The sequence below is a fragment of the Gasterosteus aculeatus genome, chromosome 11, assembly GCF_964276395.1.
Source record: "Gasterosteus aculeatus chromosome 11, fGasAcu3.hap1.1, whole genome shotgun sequence".
Taxonomy (NCBI): Eukaryota; Metazoa; Chordata; class Actinopteri; order Perciformes; family Gasterosteidae; genus Gasterosteus; species Gasterosteus aculeatus.
In genome coordinates, this window is record NC_135699.1 from 2,830,203 (window position 1) to 2,853,608 (window position 23,406).

Consider the following 23,406-nt stretch of genomic DNA (forward strand, 5'->3'; position numbering starts at 1 on the left):
GACTTGCGGCAGACTGGAAGTTTCCCTAAAGATTTTTCTTTACTTCTGACATGTTACACGTTGCTCTCGGCTTCTGAAGTAATTGTTCAGAGGTTCCTTTCTGACAGCAACACCATGATTTAGCCCCGAGGTATTGACCCAACATTCAATATTGGCACGTCAGTGCCCCCTCGTTGGAAAGAAGTCACTCTCAGAGGAGATCCTTAACCATCAGATCCAAGGGGAACAGCACATTATCCTCCACGCTGTGCTGATCACACAGCAAGTGGAAACTAAATGATTTTTGCAAGGTTTAGCAAATTTGAAAAGCTTTGAAATGTTGTGTTTGGTGAAAGGGTGGTTCTTCCTAATTATTTTTTTTCTGTTCAATCCTTAGGTTTGGTTGACTTTTTGTCAAAGTAACTTGACTTATTGTAAAAGTTTGGCTTATATTTAACATTGGTGTGCAGTTGATCGCATATTTACACAGCTTTTTCGACCACAGTTGGTGGCGAACCAAGTTATTTGTATGTTGCCGTGACAATCGAGACAATCGTCCTTGGCAGGTTTTTAGCTGACAGCGACACTGCTGATGATAAGATGATAACGTTTGAATAACTGGAGGGCACTTGAGAGTCATAAACAAACTAAAGATATCTCTGAATAACATAACATTTTATTAAAGAATTGTTTGACAGACAACTCTCTCAACAATGAAATAAAATAGGCTAGCTAGTACTTAAATTGATCCGACTATGCTAGGACAGGTCACCAATCCCGGTCCTTGCATTTTTCCCTGTACAAGCCAAGACATGTATGTACAAGGGTCATTACATAAAAACTACGTATTCTTCTTCTAAAATACAAGAACTAAAAAATTGTAACTTCAGTACAATGGACAAGAAGAAACACAATGTTTTTTTTCTTTCATAACATGTAATACTAGAAAAGTACAGTCTTTTTTCTCAATATAAATACATGAAGGATAAATAATAATAATACAAAAAAGAAAGTATGTTTTAAAAAACTGGCTATAACAAATAAATATTTAGATATGAATGTTCACTTGAACATTGGCAAAAGACACTTTGATTGGAGGGTCTTCAAAATAAGATTTCATTATTATAATCTTTTTTTTTTACCTTTACCATCTAAATGTAAACTCTAAGTGCAACAATGATGCCCAGATATGAAAAGCTTTTGTGTAGAGCTGCACTTCAAAAAACAATACAGGAGAGCAGAGACCACACATTAGGTCACATATCTGGGACATGCATTCTGTTCAAATATATACCCTGTATCCACGTTAATAGTCAAGATATGTGAAAACAAAACATTATAAAATGTGGACAACCTCTGCATTGGTGTTCGCTAAAGTAGCCTTAGTGAATCCTTCCAAAGTGTGTGTGGGGGGGGGGGGGGGGGGGTAAATAACTTACCCAAACATAAATAAAAACTTCTCCACTCTTATTATTTACCCTGTTTCGATGATGTGCTAAAACAAGAACATTAAAATGTCTTTTCCATGTCCTCTCCTGTGTTTGTGTGAAGACATCAACAGCCGCTCACCTGGCGGTCTGGTATGTCAACAAAAGGAAGCTAGTTCAGCCTCGCTGTGCGTGCGTGCGTGCGTGTTTGGAGGCCCGAGCTTAGCTTAGCTTAGCGCAGACGTGCGTGTACGTGGGAGCTAGTTTAGCCCTTGAGCTAGTAGCTTCTTAAACCCTGTAAAGATTCATGGGGTGGGTAGGTGCACATGTGGTTGATGATTTATGTGTGTGATTGTGTGTGAGTGTGTGTGTGTGGGGGGGGGGGGGGGGAGGTTGAGGAGACAGCGGGTTAGTAGCGATTGGGTCTGGTCCGGCAGGAGGAGACAGCAGAAGGGGGAGGACACGTCCAGTGCTTTTCTGTCGTACGCATGCGTTGCTCCACCTCTACGCCTGATTGAGAGGCGGAGCCCCGCTGACAAGAACGGGGTGCTGCCCGGAGCTCGCAATCATAAATCCAACCACCTCATTAAACAGCCCATTAAAATTTCAACTATTTCATTTGCCACCCGGGAAAGCTGCTTGACGTGTGTGTGTGTGTGTGTGCGCGCAGGGGGGAATGTTTACACAACATGCCATAGCCTGCACCAAACATGCTAGCTGAGCTACAGCTGCAGTGTGCTCCACCCACACCAACACACACACACACACAAGTATTGGTTGTGTAACTTTACACATTATAGAGATTTGAGGTCGTCATGAACTTCTGTTAGTAAGAGTCAAGGTGGTGGTGTTCTGATGGACAGTGCAGTGGATTACCTCACTAAATGACGGCACTCGCCGTGCAGCTGCCGATATGTCTCTGAACCAATGCGGCCAGATCAGCTTGCTGACATTTATTGTCCCCAGTGGGGGGGACATGGTAGACAATTGACTGTATATAGTGCTTACTCTATGCTTTGCTGCACCTGGGACACCCCAGAGGGATGAGTTGCCTAAAAAAAATCACTTCCTGTACAAGGATGTAAAAGAGGAAGTTTGGTCCCTGGCTTTTAAAAAAAGTGTTGATTTTACTACCGTTACATTACACTGCTTTACCTTTTTTGTGAGCAACACGAAAGGTCATGCTACAAACAATAATAGGCACAACCGTAATATATATATTTTTAAATCAAATTAGCTGCACTTTAGAGGGAACAGTAAAAGCTTAGCCCTAACTACAAGGCGGTGGAAACAAAGCAGCTGGACAACGTTGGTTGCTGCCCCAAAAATTAACCACTGGACGGACCCTGTCTGTCTCCCTTGGTCCCTCATGCCGTCCCGCTGCAGCAGTAGAGTCCCTGCGTGTTAGTTGATCTGTTAGTGTGTCTTCTTCACTATCATCCTATGTCTTTCCTTTTGTGTTCCAAACCTGTTACAGGTGAGTGAGCTTGGGTGCTTCCTGGATTCTGCCCTGAGTTGAGGTGTGGTGCGCCGACAGCTCGGTGTACGTCGGGTGCGTGGGCGGATCGCAGGGACCCGGGGGTCCCCCTCCGCCCACATGGTGCTGGTTGGCAGCCGACATGGGGCCTGCGCTGCTGTAGTCCATGGTTTGGTGTTGGGGCGGCGTGGGGCCGAGGTGGTTCAGCCCATACATGGAGGGCCCCGAGCCGGGCATGGGGTCCACGTAGCTGCCGGCCCCCACATAGACGGGGCTGGCCTGCATGTTGGTGGGAGTCCCGTAGCCAGCGTTGTTGGCCTGCACCAGGCCGTGGTGAGGATGAGGGTCGCCGTAGTCCGGGTCTGGGGCACCGTACTTCTGTTGCGGGGGACAGCCCTTCATGGGCACGTTAGAGTAGCCAGTGGACATGGAGTAAGACACTCCCTGGTGGGGCTTGCTAAAGGACGGCGGAGACGGGACGTCGTAGCCGCCCCCTCCCATGGGGTGAATGGAATTGAGGAAGCTGGCGGAGGACTGCATGGTTAGGGGAGGGGAGCCGGTTGGCGAGGGCCCCCCGGAACTGGAGCTGAGGCCCTTGGACTTCTGGTCCTTCTTGTACTTCATGCGGCGGTTCTGGAACCAGATCTTGATCTGGCGCTCGGAAAGGTTGAGCAGGTTTGCCATCTCCACGCGGCGCGGCCGGCACAGGTACCGGTTAAAGTGGAACTCCTTCTCCAGCTCGACCAGCTGGGCGCTGGTGTACGCCGTGCGGGCCCGCTTGGACGACGCCGACGAGCCGCCGGTGGGACTCTTCTCTCCACTGCTGCAGCTCTCGGCTCCTCCTGATGCTGCAGGGGCGGAAGAGAGGAGATCATACAGAGGAAGGAATGACGGGACAAAAATAGGTTGGGAGAAAAAATGCTGGAAGGTATGAAGAGAGCAAGAGCAAATAAAGCACACTCAGGCTGTGTGCTGGAGGCAATAGAAAGCATTCAGGTTGTTAATAAAGCACAGGGCGGGTCCTGGCTCACTGGCTGAATTATCTCCTCATATTATTTGTCAACACTTCATAACGGTGGCAGTTATTAAGAGATGGGAGGGCGGGGGGCTCTTGCGCCAAATTGCATCTTGACTGGAGAGGCAGCAACAGCAGCTGAAGCACAAAGAGGCGTAAGTCCAGCACTTCCAGGTAAGAAGTGCTCTGAAAGAGCTGGAAGGTATGCTAGCTGAGAGGGCTATCTCACACAACGAGGCCTCCAGCAGATATGCTCCTCACTCTTATGTCATCGCATCCTGTCCATTACGTCTGCTTCATCACTGTTAATTTGGTTGCGAGCCATGAAAGTCGGTTAACCTCAAAATGGGCAACAGCTGACGCTTCATCACTCAAAGCCCACCTGGATGTTCGGAAGATGACAGACCTACAAAGCTGCTGTCACACTGCTTACGCTCTATGTGAGAAAGATATCAAGGTCATTGCAATAAGCGTTAGTTAATGGGTAATAAGCACCTGTGCACTTAAAAATCATAAAAGCCTTAGAACTTGTCGTTTTGAACAAAATTATGAAACTAATTCGCTCTTTCTGCACTGTAATACATTATGCATCCATCACACAAATTCTTGTTGCTTCTAAATAACGTTAAGGGGGTTGGGGGATCGAATTTCACAGGCAGACCTCATTCTCGAGAGTCATTTAGGGTCTATCTGTTTCGGCTTTTGAGTGGCTACGCGAGCTGTAGATTTTTTCCACGTGGGTTTAGTCGGATCCAATGTTATCAGACATATAATAATAATAAAAAAAAGTGGTTGGAACTTCTGAATTGGCCCAGCCGTAGCAGATTTAGAGTCCTCCCGTTTCCCTGCTGTTTGTTGCCTATGCTTTTATTTCATCACCACTTACTTACTTTACTCACCAGAACACTCTGCCCTCTATCCTGACATACTCCTGATAGACAAAGTAGTTCCAGAGTAATAAGTAAGTAACCTTTTGTCATTGGAATGCCATTTTTGGAGCAGAGGTCAAAAAAACTGGCTAGTGACAGGTAGGTAGAACAAACATACTTATTTTCAAAAGAAACTACATAATTCGGACCGAGTCCTTCTGAAGGTTCCATGAGTCAAAGCTGAGGCAAATGGCAGCTGAGATGAGCTGCCATAGCTCTCTGTTATTGATATATTGTTATAATACAGGCATGCCTGCGATTTGTTCAAGTTCACCCTGAGATCCTATCTTTCCACAACTGCTCTCTCTGAATAGTGTGACGCACAGCCATGGCGAGAAGAGAGAGGTAACCATCACAATATTGTTTTTTTTACGCGGCGGTGACATTCTCAAAAAATGATTGTTTCAAATTCTCATCAATAAGTGATCTAATCTCCTACCAACCCTCGGCCCAGAATGCTTTCTGAATACAAGACTCATATTCCTTATGACCGAGATATTCTTCCCCATCAAACGCTACCAATCTGTCTGCTTCGATGACTGTTTCCTGCCTGTTATCAAACATGCAGATGATATGCAAAGCCATCACCTCCACACGTTTACTAATATCTTCCATATCAAATCTCTGCATGTCATTGATACCCTCTTTCTCTTCGCCTGTTATCATACATAACATTTAAATTCACCCTCCTTTTTTTCAATGGGTTTCCAAGGAGGAGGAGAAGAGAGGGGGGACTGGAGAAGAGAGGGCATCCGCTCAGTAGGTTTACCAGAACTCTGACTAATCTCGCTCCTCAGTTTAATCTCAACCATTCAAATAAAACCATGGGAACATCTTTGCCTCCAGGGAACCGTTGTTGATTGCCAAATAAATGGGTTGAAAACCACAAACACATGATTTTACACTGTGGACTGAAATGTACAAACAGGACAGAATTATGTGAATATTAGCAAGATGGCCATGCCTCTGACCTCTGATCTTGTTTTTACCCTTCACCGCAAGACCACATTGTCTTATTTTTTAACACTGTGCTTAAAGATGCCAAGCAGGCTTTATTCAGGCTTCCTCGGTCAGCTTCCTCAGTGAGATGTGTGAAACCAGCTCACATTTTAAAATGTTATTAGACGCCTAAATGACCTTGGACCAGAGCACGCTGACTATCCAGCTTCAGATTACCCACGTGACTAGTCTTAACCAGGGCCTGTGGAAACCTGTTTTTCCATAACAACCTGAGAAATCATTTCAATCCTCTGGGGGATCTGGAGCTTGAAAGGGGATGTTGATAAGAGGTGAGGAAAGAGGGATGTGGTGATGAGAAGGAAGGAGAAACAGGGGGGAGGGGCGCTAATGAGTAATGAAAACAAAGGAAAGAAGAAATAAGAGGGTAAAAGGAATCAAAGAACGAGAAAACAAGGGAGAGAGACTGGGGCAAGAGGACACATTGCTATGGGTAGGGGAGGGAAACCAAAGCAGAGACAGGTGTAGTGGAACACACCATTTCCAGAGTTGTTGCTGGGTGAAGAGTTCTTCTGCTTGGTTGCCTGTCGACACTCCTTCATCCATGGGAAGATCTGCTTGGCCACGGTGGGGTTGGGGGGCAGTGAGGAAGATGAGGACGACGTGGAGGAGGATATAGACGAGGACGAGTCAGACAACTTGTTGGGCCCTGATTTGGAGACCGAGGAGGCCACGCCGCCGCCCCCCTGGGCCCTGGTGTTGCCATTGCTGGAGTTGGGGGGCAGCGGAGGGGACACCTGGGAGCCCGGGTGGTGCTCGGAGGGCAAGCTGGGCCGCATGCAGCTGACGTTCAGATCCTTGGTCTTGACCAGCTGCTGCTGCTGGTGGCCCCCGTTACTGCCCAATGCCTGTAACGAGCAGGCCGAGCGCTGGTACGAGTCCACGTCCAGGTGCGCCGCTGACTGGAAGGCCGGCTGGTGATGGGACACCGGGACCGGTGCATCGTAGCCACCAAAGCCGTTGCCGGCCGCCGCCCCTTGCACCTGGTAGGACGAGTAGCCACCGAAGAGTGCAGAGGAGTTGTCGTAGTAGGTTGTCTTCTGCATTTCTGAGAGAGGTGGCGGCGTCTTGGTGTGCTCCGGTCCTTGCTGAGAGCCGCTGCCGGAAGACCATTTGGCACCGGGGTCACGTGGCGGTGTCTCTCCAGCGGCCTCCTGCAATCTGACCTGAAAGGTTAGGAGAGGCAGAACAGAGAAATGAGAGAGATAAATCCATCTTCCTCTCATGAAAGGCGCCATGACATGAATAGAAACCACTGCTTTTCTTTCTTCACCCCCCCCCCCCCCCCCCACCCCTCCTCAACCCTCCCCCACCCCTCTAAGCAGTACACAGCCTGCAGATGCTATAGTGGAGGAGGCATCAGGAGGGCACACAGTGTTCACACACACACACACACACACAGAAACACACATATGCACTCATTAGCAAATGTTGGATTTTCACATAAATTCAAATTTTGTATTTAAAAATGATTATTATATTCTTATTTTGTAATTGTTTGTTATTTTCCAACATTTATTTTTATGTAATAGCTCATTTACCCATTTCATTAAAGCTAGAAGTGATCATAAAATTAGGTTATGATTTCAGCAATGAATTTTAAAATAAAGTTTTACTTATATGAACTTAGGAATCCAACGACAAACAATGTGTGGTCATTATTGCTTTGAACATCACTATACGTCATATTCTTATATACTTCATTTCATTTCACTTCAAGTTGTTTTTCAGATTATATATTTTTTGTTACTGTTCATAATAAAGCACTACCCCATCCTGTCTGCTGTTATTCAAGCCGTGACGTTTTATCTCGTGATTGCGCAGTATATATATATATATATGTGTGTGTGTGTGTGTGTGTGTGTGTGTGTGTGTGTGTGTGTGTGTGTGTGTGTGTGTGTGTGTGTGTGTGTGTGTGACTGATGCAGGTAGCCTCCTTCTGTCAGCCTCTGCCTTCCGTATGATTTAGTGTTTGGGTCTGCGCGGCTGTTACCTCACTCATTTTGGATCTCCAGAAGCGGTCGTTTGCAGCCGAATAAAAGGCCGTTTTTATTCTTTTTAACTGGCCAGAGGAAAAACGCCTTATTATTGCAGATGATTGAATTTTTTTACATTAATTTTTAAAATACAGTAAGACATAAACACAAATTGATTATGCCCACAACAGGCAATTTGAAAATGCAAAATACATTTGATTTTTTTGGGTTAATGGAAATAATGATTTCCAGACTGTTCCATTTGGTTAATAGGTTGCCGATAGGCTACGTTCCACCAAATTTAAGCAAGACATAAACAATAATACTTGTGCTTGCGTCCAGAACAAGATGCCATTAAAAAGAAAAAAAAGGACCCAGTGAAGAAGCTTCACGAGTCATTGATTCATTAGGATCGAGCTTTATCACGGCCGGGGGAGGAAGGGGAAAGAACATAGCCGTCTAACCCATACATGCGCCCCGTCACACCCTCTCCCCTAAGGGGGGACGGCTTGTTAGACGCGAGGGAGAACCTGGCATGCACTGCTGCTCGATAGACATCCCATGTTGGCCGGAGGCAGATGGAGATGAAGCCGCTGCGACCTCTGAAACTGGCCTGCTAGCGCTACAACTATACAACTATTCCTTCATGGACACATAGCGGAGCCTGTTGGAAGCCACCATGTATATTTAACATTTAAGAAAAAAAAATATCAAAGCCTCTTCCGAGTTTCAATACCGAAGAATAAACATAAAAACAAAAAAACATCAAACTGAAATGCTAAATAAAGCGCATGCGGAGATACGTGGGGCCGTTATGTCGTCAAATGGCAGGCCTTCAGCCAGTTTCAAAAAGTTGAGAGGAAAAAAAGCAATAAAAAAACGTGCAATTATTTCCACTAGTGCGCTATTAGTGATTCATGTAGTGTTAGTAGACGTTTTTCTGTAAACACCAGCACACAGGCCTAGATAACAGTCTGCATGTCATCCATCAGCAGAGAGAAATAACGAGCAAAAAAAGGGAGAATGCAAATCAAGTTCACTAAAAACGAATGTCCTCTTTCAGATGGGAGCATTTTGGCAAAAAATGTGCACTGTAGAATTAGCATTGTAGCCAATTAAATTGATTAAAAATAGAATCAATACATATTCTTCTTTTTTATGAGACCGGACATTCCAGCCCTTCTCTAGATCTCAGCACGTCGAACACGTCAGCCATTTATCTTTCTAGTAGACAAGCTGGAATCCTAATTATTTACTCTGAGGAATTGTCTCAAGAGGAGAGGGAGAGCAATGGAGACGAAGGGGAGGGCGGCCGTGGCAGTGAGTGTTGGAGGAATATGTTATTAAATCATATCGTTCTTTCGCCATTATACAGAACACGTAATGTCTCTGCCCCCTTGCGTGTAGGGCTGCAGCCTAATACAATCACCAACTTTACTAGACGCCTCCCGGAATAATCCATTTATACGGACAGCGAAACGGCCACCCAAACAAAAACAACAGAGAGAGAGGGATGGGGGGGGTGGAGGGGGGGATCGGCAAATGGTTTCCACTGTCTGTGTTTTATCCTGGGATATAAAATTACAAATGGCGCCTGCCATGAAAGGAGCAACGCAAGCAGGGAGTCACACAGAGAATGCATTAACTTGGACAATCCACCTATTGCTTATCCCATTAACAACACGCACACACGGTTGGAAAGAGAGGGGCCAGTTATGTGGAGGAGAGCCCAGAAACAACCAAAGATGGACCAGATCAGGGCTGCTGTTGCCAATAGCATCAAAATAATTAACTGTGAAATACAGAAATACAATAATAATAATAATAATAATAATAATAATAATAATAGGAATAATAATGGAGTCCGATGGGGGGCAGAAAGTGACAACTAAATCCTCCATAATGGAATAAAAATAACGGGGGGCTAAATGCGTATAAATAAATAGCTTCAACGGATAGAGGGGGGAAATGGGAAAAGAAAACGAGAAGATAAAGAACAGAAAGAAAAAGGACACAGATGGAAGGCCGAGAGAAGAAGGGGGGGGGGGGTATGTCGCTACAGCAGTTTAAAGCGTTGTGAACTCTTCTTGAACCGGGACTGAAGTCGTATGGGCCATAAATCACTGAGCCCGCCGCTCCGACGTTCTTAAACGGCACAGCCGGCAAACGCTCACATGTCTCTGCTGTATGTTGTTCGGGGTCACGCATTAACCGGCCGGCCCAGCCCCGCGCCGGCGATAGTCCTACCTTTTTTTAGCACCGGTCCCGGTCCAGTCCGGTGCGGACCCGGGAAAACCGCATCACAGATTAGGTCCTATCGCGCGTCTGTGAATAATAATTGAATAAATAACGAATCCGATCACACTCCTGTTTTTGTCCTCTCCTCCTCCTCCTCCTCTTCTTCCTCTTCTTGTTCTTCTCCCCGAAAGCCCGTCGCTCCTCCGGTGCTGTCTCAAGGCTACAGCACGGCTGCTCGCGATCACCACCACCACCTTAACGACTCCTCCCGGAGCCAAAGGCGGCAGCTGACCGGGCCCCGTGTGGGCGGCGGGCCGGGAATCGTGTGGCATGTACGGCCGGCTGGGTCGGCGGACGGGCCGGAGACACCGACCGGGCTTGTTGTAGCCTACGCTAATGGGCTACAGGCAGGCAAGCTAGCGCAGGAGCTGAACGAGTTAACCGGGAGTCTGCCTGCTGCCTGCTGGCCCCCCCACACCCCACCCCAAACCCCTTCCACCACCCTCCTCCGCCTCAGCACCAGCGCTGCCTGCACCACCGCTGGCAGATAACAATGGTCCAATTTGGTTCCCTTTTAGCTGGTGTCGCTCGCGCTGCCAGCCGGCCACTCGTTCATACCCGCCTCTGGTTCGGGCACCTTTCTTATCGTTTTTTTCCTTCCACGTCTCCGTGTCTCGGTCCTCCCGCCTCCCGTCCCCGCGTCTTGCTCTCTGTTGTGTCGCTCGCTCCGGTCTCCGTGAGGCTTTTACCCGTCGGCTTTATTCCACGCGGTGGGCAGCGGCAGCTTGTAGCGGGGACGGACGCGCTCCGTGCGCGGCGGTAACCCAGCGAAGAGCCCGCGCTCTCTATGCTGCTGACAGCGCGCCGCGCGGGTATCAGTGTAACGGGGGGAACAAGGGGGCTCGAAACACCTCGGTGTCATATACAAATATTGCTTTAAGTGAAAGCACGCAGCAGGTGGTTTGTTAGTCACATACAACTGGGCTCATTTTTAGTTTAGAATTAAGACTCTGAATAGTCGATAAGCCCTCATGCTAACACACACAAGTGACTATTTTCATATTGGTTTAACTTTTAGCTTATATTTAAAAAAGGAAAAAACATGCATGTAGCATTGGCCATATCTTAATTTCCAAATTATGTGATAGCAGTTCACGGATTGGCTGTGGATTAAATACAGTCCACATGTTCAGAAAGACTCTTGCTCAAACCAGATAGTAGCAACTAAACCAAACTGCAGGCTCGTCTCATGCCAAGTTGAGTGTAGTCACAACACAAACGCATAGTTGGAGAGCCGGTCGGTGAAGATTATGTTTCCCTTTTGGGAGGATCACTGCACCGTGCACCGGTTTGTGGAGACCCCTTCCCCCTCAACGCACACACACAACACACACACACACACACACACACACACACACACACACACACACGTACACACACGCATACATCTTCCCAACTTTTACAGGAATGTTATTCCTACTTATTGCCAAATCTTACCTCCCCCGCTCCATAATGTGTTGTTAACAGTTCAACACCCTGTCTCCCTAAATACGTATATAAACAGCAAGTGCTAAATGAATTTCAAAAATACAAAAAAGCCACAGTGGAGGAAGGTGACATGCAGACAGCAACAATGTTGCAACTGAATAGAAAAAAGCGATGTGAAGCTTTTAATTCATCCACTTGAAAGTCATTTTAACATTTTTAACATCTATCAAGAAATACAAGAAAGCCTAAAGAAAAATAATAATAAAGAAAGTCCTACTATATTGTCATGCACACACACACTTCAAATACAATGTCTGTGTCTATGCTCTCTCTCTCTCTCTCTTTCTCTCTATTTTACATTCAGGATGCTACCGCTGTCGTTTATGGGTACGTAAGATTTATGAGCTTTCTCGCACCCAGCGGCGTCAGTGTGTGTGTGTGTGACAGAGAGAGAGAGAGAGAGAGGGGGGGGGGGGAGACCGAGTGTGTAAATAGCCCAAAAATATAGCATTCGCTCTGTATGCTGCTGAAAGGCGTGGATGCGCTCCGTGTAGGTGGAAGGTGGGCGCCTGAAATGTGTCCCACTGCAACTTTTCCTTTAAACCATCTCTCTTGTTTGGTATGAAAGGACCGAAGGATCTGCTTACTGCTTCCGAAAAACCTCCTCATCACTCATTAACGTATCCACTGATCAGCTATTTTTTCTTCTTCCTTTCACTGAGCTTCAGCGTGGCCAGAGAGAAGCGAGGATTATGTGTCTGCTTGTTAAAGCACGTCGGCTCTTAAAAAGGAGGGCAGATTTTTCCTTTCCTTTTTTAAAAACTTTTTCTGCTCGGATGGCAGACACACGTTGACGGCTCAGTGTTTCGGATGGAGTCACGGATATTGGGTTCCACAACTGAAGCTCTCTAGCAGAGCCATGGAAATCCCCATTGGATGCCACTAAGAAATCTCCTCCAAACCTCCATTCGTCCATTTTACATACTATTTTATACTGTTTCCATGTGCAGAAAAGGGGAATCATTTGTAACATGTGTTCCTTGATGATTTGGATTAATAAAGACCCACCTCCGTGACCTAATCCATTCTGCTGCTTTTGCTCATTTCGTTACATTACCGTCTCGGTCATTATTGCAGCAGCTGTTTTAATAACTGTTTTATGAAACGATGACGGGAGCCTGCTGCAACCATCCCACTGCCCTTCACACTTTAGACGGCATTACGTGATATTTTACCACACACACACACATTTAACTCATTTGCATAATTTCTGCAGATTGGGTCGATTTTTAAATCGAATAAATCAAGTAAATAGACTATTTGTGGAGAAAACGAACGACCATCTCCCTACTCACTTTGCGCTCACTTCCAACATCATGGCGTGGAAATGATATACCCAATATTGACGAAACCTATACAAATACCAACAATCAGGAATACCCTACATTACGGAGCAGAAAAATAGTTTAAAAATATATATTTTCCCCATGAAAAAAAATATGCAGCGTTGTGATCAGATCGAATGGTCAAAATCTAAATAATTCAGCAGGCACAACAGGGGTTCAAACAACATGATCAGCTCATTTCTAAACTTACACAAAGAACCACGTTAAATAAATACACACATATGTATAGAATTAAACAGCGGGACTCACCGAAAGATTGCCTCTTGTTTGCTGATGTTTTGGCGGAAGGAAACGGCTTACAGAAAGCTCCTAAGAACTGTAGCGGGAGACGAAAACAGGGAGGGAGAGAAACAGAAATGCAGTGAAAAGGTTTTGTTAACATTGGACACACGGCACAGACTTGTTGTAGTCCGAACGAGCGGCCTGGACGGAATTATTCCCGCGAAATATCCTGGAATAAAAGCAATAAGGGCAGCGAGGGCGACAAAGAGGAACCGAGTCTGGATGGGAGCGATTTGACGTGTTATTGATTCCGGTTATCATATTACACGTCATTTTGTATCCGCCGTATTTGCTCTTCTGTTTGAAAATCAAAGCAGCGCAATGTGGGATGTAGGAGATGGGACGAAAGGAAAGAGTTCTAAAACCATCCATAAATTATTCGAAACAATAATGTGTAATGAGCTCATGGAGTGTTGAAAGCATAATATCAACCAATATGTCTGTGTTTGGTGGTCTATAATCTTAGAAAAGAGGTAAATAAAGTAACTCAAATGGCAAACAGGCTGCATCAAATATGATATAATAGCTGTTAGGCTATAAGAATGTCAACACAGAAAGTAGTGCATCATTATTGCAAAAATACAGCTAATAGAAAATGATCCCAATCGAACATCCACGAGTTAATCCTGGTTCGTGTTGATCTCAGTGCAGATTATAGTACGAAATATAATCCAAAACGGGGCGTCAAAATCACAAAGTCAACACGCATGAACTCCTCGCAATGATACTGAACAAATCCACCACAACAACAGCGTAGATGAAAAAAAAAAGAAAAACAAATCTAAGACCTCCGAAGCGTTGCCAGCCACCGACAGCATTTGGAGCGAGCGAGAAAAAGAAGCGGCCCCATGAGGCGAACAGCTGTTTCCCATGCAGCAGCTCTGCTCGCACGAGGCCCACACAAATCCTCAGCCTCAGCAGAGAAACGCGCATATCCCGGAAGCGTTTAGTGCCCCCATCCTGGAGCAGGAGGATGTATTCCGCCACTGGTAGGAGTCGGTGCACATTCTGCCGCCGCCGCTGTGGTGTAATTCGGTGCGAGCGCTGGATGCATTTTAATAAAGTGCTGGCATAAAAATCTCTGGCGCTCGCTGGCCCAGAATCTGCTGTCTGACAGCTCACCCCTACACATATAAATCAAAAGCAAGGACTCCCCCCGGGGGGGGGGGGGCAGACCTCCCCGTACCAACCTGCACAACCACCACTCCCAAGGCCTACTATACGTATTCATTGTCCGCCCCTCTCCGCGCACTCACGCGCATCTCTGGCCAAAGTCCATGCCCGTCGCGGGCCCGTCTCTCCTCACTACTTCAACCCCTGCATGGTCATAGTCGGGTGGAATTAGAGCCGGACGCGGGAGCAGAAGTGGACCAGTCTAAAGTTTCCCAGAAAGTGATCCAAGGGCCCAACTAGCTTAGCAAGCCATACAGGCCGAGACAAAGAGAAGAGGCCGCCTCCAGAGGCCCAGAGAACCGTTGCTGAGTCAGATACTTAAGTGCAGACTGGGGAAGAGAGGGGGGACTTTTCCATAGTCACGGATCGGGATCCCAAATCTGAATAAAAATGAGGCAGATGGATGTCTTGGTTTTTGTTTTGGTCTGAGGATTCAATTCAATTCCATTAATTCTGTATGGGCCAAATTCATAAATCACACAATCTGCTTCAGAGGGCTTGGCAATCTGTTCACATTCAACATCCCTGGGATGGAGTTAAAATGGTATATTTTGTCTTTTTTCGGCACATACACGCATGGAATGCACATTTAGTGAGTGAACAGAATCCATATATATATATATATATATATATATATTTTAATATGTTGTTAATCTTACTAATTTGCAGGGCCAATACTGAGGCACGAGGGGTCCTTTTCGCTTAATTTGAAAGTCTCACATGACCGGAACAGGAGTTATAACAACTCTTATATCTCCATCTAAATTCTTTTGACCTTATACAAAACTAGACACAAAACTAAAACACTATACAGTTCAAACATTCTAGTACATGACTATCAGGGCCACATCCTTACAGATGTGATAAAACATTAAAGCCCAACCAGGTGGTATTTGCAGGGAAGCAGCACCCAAGCACCGGGTGATATATTGGCCCATAGCGTTCCTAAAGTGACCTTTGACCCGGAAGAGCAATAGCTCAGTTCTTTAATGATCAACCCAGAGCGGCAGCATCTCAATTGTGCTGTTAAATGCTTTAATGTTTTGCAACTTTTAATTGTGACACAAGGATATTTCATTTTCAATCCATCGTCCTTTTTGCTGTTTTTGTGAAACATTCAGCTGGTAAAAGCAGAACATTTAAAGGCGTCTCCTCCAACTTCAACACATGAATATTCACATGTTAATGTGTAAGATTATCCACCAAACTATGTTTGCATGTAATTATTGATCAATGTTGTTCATGTATAGATTATACCGCTTGATATCTTTCTTCTTCTTAATCACAGACCATGTAATGATCACATGCAAACATAAGGCCTGTGGACACTTATGTTGGACAATATGTTGTCAAAGAAACAACATTGTAGCCATATATACATATATTATTAATACAATTATGGGTTATAATTCCAAGTATTCCCTTTAAATAAGCAACTGACTTTCTGACTGACTGAAGTAAAAATAGTCAAGGTCAGAGATATAGATATTGTATGATGAGTCCTCACAGTGAATATTAGCGACGTGTTGTGCATATGTTGCATGCTAAGTAAATAGAGTGTAAAATCACGTTCAAATATTGCACGATAAGTTGATATCATAAAAGTCATTAAATTATGCAAAAATATTGTGTAATAAGACACAGTAAAGCTCATGTCCCCACAACAAGTAGTCGATAATGTTAATATGATGGAATTCTTAGAATTCGTAGAAGTGTGACGGGTTGTGATTGCTAACTCTCTCTCAGTGTTTCATCTTTATTTATTATAGAAGCATTATCGGACAAAGCTGAAGCAAACTTAGTTGCAGAAGCTGAAAAATTCATAATGGTGTGACCTTAAAAAGCTTTGGCCTGAAACGACCTAGCGATGGAAACATCCTCACGTGTATCCAATTTCCTGATTTGACCTATTTTACTGCTAAACCACTGGGCTTGTAGCCAACCGCCTTCCTCCCAAAGTTAGGCTGACTGTTTTCCCCACATGCTGAACTCTGTAGGTCTCACTTTAATGGTAAAAAAAGAAAGAGAGGAAGAAATATAAACCCATCAATTGGTTCACACGTGATGACATTTACTAGACACATTTAAACTCATGCACATTCCGACACCGTAGACTTTCTCCCAATTCCACCCACTATACAATACGTAACCTCAGAAAACTCCCTGCCTGCATTTTCTTCACTTTTCCCCCTGCTCCGGGGGAAACCAATTGCATGCTTTTCAACACCGTTTCTCAGGGCAGCAAATTGATGCTGCTGAACAGGAGAGAGGCCAGTGTGTTCAATGAGGAGGGGTCTGTCAGTTTGAACTCTCAGTTGAGCTGCCCCCAGCACAGTTACAGTACAAACCCAATGATGGCAATCAATTCAGACCACTTCCACGCTCAGGCGGCTTTGTCTGACATCTGACACACACTCTGAATACACATCGCAGGCTATTCATTTTACAAAATAGTCCAAACTGGATGACCCCTTCTGGATGCATGCATCACACATGCAATGTATAGTTTACAAAGTTATCTAAGGTCAACTGGAAAGCTGAAAATATCCCACCACTCATAAGCGCTGGCTTTTGTTTTTGATTTCCAACCATATTCAGAGGGGAACCTCTGCTCATATGAAACTAATGTCCAACATTACAACAATACGACCAAAAACGGCCCAAACTTTATGACGTCAACAAAACCCCCTCCCTACAACATCCCAGGATGCCCTCGAACCACCAAATGTCACGCTGTCAGCGCCTTCCTTTGATGGCAAGTTAATCTTTATCAGAGATGCTAATCTTTAACCTCAAACCCAACGAAAGAAAAAAGGCCCTGAGAGGGAGAGAGGGGGACAGAGGGGGAGAGAGAGGGAAGGAGAAGCGATGTGGAGTTCTCTTTTATACTCCCGGGCTATGAAAAGTGCCAAGCTCACCAAGTCTGTCAAGAAGGAAGAACAGGGATGGATGTGACTTCCAGTGTGTGCATGTGTGTCGAATACTTTAAATTAAAAAAACGTGGATGAATATCCTGTTATCTGTCGGTGTGTGAATCATCCAGTTGGGGATGTTGCGTTTTGGCACTGTCAGTTAAACACAAGCTCCCTCCCTGGCCTGCCCCTGGTGACACGTCTCTGTGCAGTCGTTTTTGGCATGGTGTTGCAGTTGAGAAATTGGATTTTACTAATTGGCTGTTCTAATAGCTTTGAGGCCCCACGTGAAGGAAGCGGCATTGTCGGTACAACGGCCCACATTCGTTTCATATCATGCTCTCCTGACACACGGATCATAATAAATGAAATAGAGGGGCTCCGGGGCTGTCAGCATTTACAGTGTGTGTCCCCCCTCGCGTCCCCCTTCTCCCGCAATTCTACTCCGATCAGTGTGTTGGCCAGTTTTGTCAGTGATGTATGAAAATAATCGATCACATCAAAGCAGCACTGTTTTTTTTACTTCATCTTTATGAGCGGAAGCGAGTAAAAGCCAATGAGGTCAGCAGAGCTTCATTTGTCGATCTATTTATTGATACAATCCCTTTGGGGTTTCTTCAAGATAGTTGCTGTTGTTTGTTAACGTTGTTGTTAACTTTGCTAGATTATGTGTTTTAGATATATTTTTATTTTATTGTCCTGAATGAATTTTGTCTTGCAGACGTACAGTGTCAGTCTGTTAAGCAACACAGACAATAACATAGAGCACACATTACGTTACGTTGCATCCACAGATTGTCGCCAGACAGCAGGTACATTTCACACTGCCCGTCATAGAAACACGTGCCGTGTAGTGTAACAAAAAAAGATTAAAAATGAAGCAAAATACATGAAAAATTATAAGTAAACAAAAATAAAAGTCTGCGGGGGTTAGGACATTTGGACAGGGAGAGAGAGGTGTTTTTAAAGCTTTGAGCCTGCAGTGGGGGACTCTGCGTCTGCCTGAGGGAAGAATCTGATATTCAAGGTGGAGGACATGGGTGTGGTCTGAGGACACGGGTGGGTTCTTTTGGACTGTTTCCCAAGAATACTAGCAAACAAAGTATTTAAGTGTTAATTTGTTTCTTTCCCTTCCGGTTTCTTTTTCTTCTCATTCCTCTGTTCACTCTAAAAAGCTCAACTTCAAATGTGTTGTCCTAACACATTTTTTAAAGTTAAGTCAACAAATACCTTTAAAAAAAGTCGAAATAGCTCAAAATGTCAGCTTTACTAACAAGTAGTACAATCCACTGAAACCGTTACGTAGAGAAAACTTAGTATAGTTAATTGGACAACTTCTGGGGTTAATAATGCCAGTGGGCCAATGCCAGTGGGCATGCGTATGTGTTAGTAAACACACACACTCCCAGTGGTTGAAGGTGACGTTGGAACAGTCCACTCAAGTCCAACAACAACAAGCATCGCCCTGGTTATTGAGCAATGGATTGTCCTGCATGATGTATGCGGCATCTCAGCAGCATTGCCCTTGTGTTGGGCTCATATGCTCTGTGTGTAAATGCCAGTGGTATGTGTTGACCAAATTTGGTCAAAAAGATTTATAAAGACCAATGTACAGTTTGCTATTGTCTTCAGACAATACAATACAGTTGTTTTTCTTCCTGTCCGTTCATAATAAAGGCAAAAAAGCCACAAACTTTTGTTGGTTCATTTTTTTTCTTGGTCAGTTCATCTAGGATTCAGACAGATGTAGTTACTGTGAGTGAAGACATATGAGGAATTTTATAGATAATGATTAATTTCGAGAAAATCAATTATTACAGAAACATTTAAACAATCAGGTTGTTCCTGATTTGTTGCCAATTTGGTCTTTGAATTCTGAAGTTCAATTATATTGTTTTTCAAGCAGCTTGCTATGAAACTGTTCAAATTTAAATATGTTTAAATGCTGTTGTTTGAGTTTTTCAGCCAAAGCGGTGTACACTTTTAAATTTAAAAATGGAAGCAGCGTGGCAAAGGATTTTAAGTATGCTTGGCAGTGAAATTTGAGAAGTTGAGAAAACTTTAAATAGTTAAGCAACCAGCTGCAAAGCTATTTTGAGTATAAAATGTTCAGTGCTGTTGATGGATGTTTTCAATCTAAAAGAACACACACACAATTTCCTATTGCCAATTGCCTATTTCTGGAATCCTGACCCAAAATTTAGGTCACATATATTTATGACAATAACAATAACAAAATATAGCTGCATCATTCGGATGGAACCCATGATGTCTGCCATCCTTCAAATGACAACTCATTAATAATGAAACTTATAGTTCTGTTATTTGACCTTTTATCTGGAAGTAATACTCACTGCTAACAAAGATAGGGGGCGGGGTATTGTGTTTGGAGATATGAATAAAGACTAAACTAATGAATCAAATTATAAAGCAGACTTGAAATCGAGAGAGGAATTGGTGATGAAGTGGTCAAAAATACCTGCAGCATGCATAATTTGATTAAAAATCTTTCAAATATGCATGTCTTATTTAACGTGTTTAAAAGGGACACATTGGTCAGATTAAATGAGAATTATGGTGGTATAAAATAAACTTTTTGATATTAATATGCTTCTGGGACTGCATCTATTTATAACGCCTCTGCCGGTTTCATTTTCTAAGACCTGGTCAAAGGAATGTGTCAGGGCCATTTGCGGATTTGTTATGTGTTGGTGGGGATGCAGTTTGTGGATAGGGGAGAGAGGGCAAGAGAGAGAGAGAGAAGCGGGCGGTTTCTCGAGTAAACAATCTGTTCACACTGTCATAAATCAATGAGCTGCTAACGTGCAGCTTCTCTCTTCACACCTAGCCGTCGGGTCCCCCATTCAACGCGACTCATTCCGGGAGAAACGCAAGGATCTCTGTCCACACACTGCACGCCATTGTAGTAGAATGATTCTTCAATGACGGTGTGTACGTCCAATGCGCACTGTCTTTCTGGGGCATCCGTTCAAACAACCAGAGCGGACGCTTGTGAATCCCGGGCAGTTCGAGGGAGACTGCGGTCACACAACAGATAATTAATGACATGTCGAGCGGTGGAGTGCGTAAGACAGAATTGTGTGTGTGTGGGGGGGGGGGGGGGGCACACCGGAAAGGTGAGGCAGAAGCATCCCGGCAGACCTTACCTCCTCTCTCTCGGCATGTCTCACCTCCTGGTGCAGGGTGAGCGTTTCCCCCTCCAGGATAAACACGCGCACGCGGAATGGAGAAGAGCATGAGAATCAATCCATCGTCGGAAAGAACCTGGACGGATATTTACTTGTTTTGTAATATTATCATTTATTTTGTAATAAATCCTATCGTATACTATTCGATGAAGCCCAGTCTTGGCTGCCGTTGTCACGGCGTCTCCATCAGAACGCATCTGTCAGGGGACGACAGGCGTTTTATAAAAGCCGCTTTGAGGAAAAAAACATAAATCTCAAGTCGGCTCCGCCATTAATCTCCAACAATCAAAGTCTACAGCTCCAGCGCGCGAGCGTTCGGCGACTGCTCGGTATGCGATACTTTACCCTTTACCCTAAAAGCACGCACGCAGCGTGCGCGCGCTCGCTCGCTCCCTCCCCCTGTGCCCTAAAATCCTTCCTTGTAGCTGGCTGCCGCGTTTTCTTCTTCCTCGCGGGCAGCAGCGCCGGCTCCTCCATGCGAGCCGTTTCCTCTGACTGGATTTTTCTTTCCTGGACCGTGCTAATGCTTCCTCCCCGGGCTCCCCTGCTCCGACTCTATTCCTCACTGACCTGCTCTCTCTGCGCTCTCCTTCACATCGCCCCCTTCCTTCCCGCTGGCGGAGTTCGCGCCACCTAAACGCACGCCGATGCCTTTTAGACCCTCCGCGTTGATCCGTGTAACCTACGCAAACCAAAATACTCCAGATCCGCCTGTGAAAATGGCCAAGCCTCCCATTCACGCGCGTTTATATCGCCTCGGCGATTCTGGGCCTGCGACTCCCGCTTCCTCGCCCCTCGCGGGCTCTGCTGGGGTGTGCTGGTTCCTGGACCGCGCTATGGCCTGGCAAGAACCAGGGGGTTGGCGTCTGGAAGTGGTTCTGGTTGTTGTCCTGAGTGTGGTTGAGGTGCATGGGGGGCCTGACGGCCAGATGTTGTTTGTTACATGGCGTCCAACTGAGTGCGATCAGAGCGGAGAGGATTGCCTTTCACCGTCCGTTTCACTGTCACCGATGACGGCAAAACAGAGAAGATGCAGTGGGGAAAAATATTGACTTTTAAATTCTGAAATGATACCTGGCTTCGCCTGACATATTTAAAATAGACACATTTTCTCGTGAGCTTTCTTTGGAGGTCAGTTGTTGGGGCATTTTGGACACATATATGTTAATGGGAGCAATTTTGTGGTTGTGGACATTATTTTCAAATACAATTCATACGTAATTTAAAAACAGGCGCAATTGGATATTATCTCTCTCTCGCGCGCGTCCATGTTATCTGCCCACACGTATCTTCACTGCCCCCGCCCCCACACCCAAGAGAGACAAAGCGAGGAAGTTTAGTTACTTGTATGTATTTACCCACCGCGATATAATGTAAAAACAGGAGTGTTTCGTGGAAATATTTGCAGCTTCGCCGTTTCTCTTATCGCTCTTGTGCATGCGGTTCCCCTGACCAGTTGTGCGCAGGAAGGAGAGGGGAAAGAGAAGAGGAAAACAGCAGCTCGCGGGCTCTGCGTATGGCTTCAGTCGCTAATCTCTCGTGCGCTTTGAATCACTACTCTCGCTCAGCCGATTATAAATTAGAGCGAAGGTTCTTATTGATTTATTTCCAAACGGGTAATCATCTCCGCGCGAGAGCCCGGAAGTACACCTGGCATATGGAGCACGAGACTATGAGATAAGGCACGTTGGGATATAGGTTAGATAATATTCATGTATTGTAATATGAATGCTGTCGGTATTTTAGCGGATCAATTGTCTCTATTGAGATAAATCACGGTGGAGAATCTCAGCCTCGCGGAGGCTCCTTTAACCAGCGTGTTTTGGTTTCTCGCACACTCAAATCTTCTGCTCGTTAAAGTCCCGATGCAGATTTATGAGGGCGAGCGCTGTACTGATTTATGTCGGACTCTTTCCGAGCCATCTCTGCTCATATTTAAACCGAGCGGCTGCCATTCCTCCCGTTCTCCTGTTGCTGCTTTTGTTGTTGCTGTTTTTTCATTTGTATAGCTGGAATACTCGGGCAGAACTGCGCATTTCAAAGGTGTACTCAACGAAATAATTTATATTATGGATTATTCTTTATTTTTTATATTGTATTCATATATACAACTCCCCTGGTTCTTGCCAGGTCATAGCGCGGTCAAGGAATTTGTATATATATACACATATACATATATACACAAATTCCTTCCTATTCCTATATATATATGGTCCATAGAGGGCAATGGGGGCGTGGCCGCACCATGAGCGACGGGAAAAAGGGAAATGATAATTTTTGTTGTTCACTATATTAAATACATACATTAAATTAATTAAATAAATAAAATACATTTTACAAATAGTCAATGTGTGTGATTTTGAAACGCGGATTATATACCCAGTAATATTTGTAAATTAAGACATCTGCGCAAAATATATGCTTTTCCTGCACGCTTGTCTGAGTGTCTCAGCTGGGCTCGAGCACGGTCCCAAAGCGACGGGTCTAAGAAGCAGTTAAAGATGAAGATAAATGAGTGACGTTATCGTTTCAGCGTCCTAAAATACATTTGAGATTTGGGCGTGCTGCGCTCACGTCAGGGCGAGTCTCGCAACGCGCCCATTTAGATGGCAAGAGCGACCACGTGCAGTGTCCTACCGAGAAGACCAGACCGGACGTCGGTACGAGAGAAGAACTTTGCCGGAAAAACGAGAGGTAAAACAGCCGGACCCAGACCAGACAACCGACCGGCGTGAAAGGGAAGCAGTACATGTAACGCTTCTGTAGAGACTTCTACACCTGGGAGTTTTACCTAGCTAGTTAGCTACGTGCTAACGCCGTCGGCTGGTTGACCGCAGCGATGAACACTGGACTGCGGTGACGACACACAACCGGGACA

The 23,406-nt window shown here is 45.1% G+C and overlaps 1 protein-coding gene across 16 annotated transcripts in view; it reads right to left on the reverse strand.

Moving 5' to 3' along the window:
- Positions 1-635: 635 nt before the first annotated feature.
- The window catches only part of hoxb3a (homeobox B3a), a 71,707-nt gene continuing 48,936 nt past the window's right edge, over positions 636-23,406 (reverse strand). For 8 of the 16 annotated variants that reach the window (XM_078084405.1, XM_078084396.1, XM_078084398.1 and 5 more), the window contains 3 exons: positions 13,202-13,268; positions 6,323-7,010; positions 636-3,731 (listed from right to left, as the gene is read on the reverse strand). In XM_078084405.1, the coding sequence (XP_077940531.1) occupies positions 2,878-3,731; positions 6,323-6,890 (1,422 nt within the window). In that variant the 5' untranslated portion in view covers positions 6,891-7,010; positions 13,202-13,268 and the 3' untranslated portion in view covers positions 636-2,877. Of the gene's footprint in view, positions 3,732-6,322; positions 7,011-10,067; positions 10,942-13,201; positions 13,269-14,022; positions 14,348-14,424; positions 14,739-20,486; positions 21,026-23,406 lie in introns of those variants that run through there. The other 8 variants (XM_078084393.1, XM_078084392.1, XM_078084395.1 and 5 more) reach the window with 5 other exon arrangements.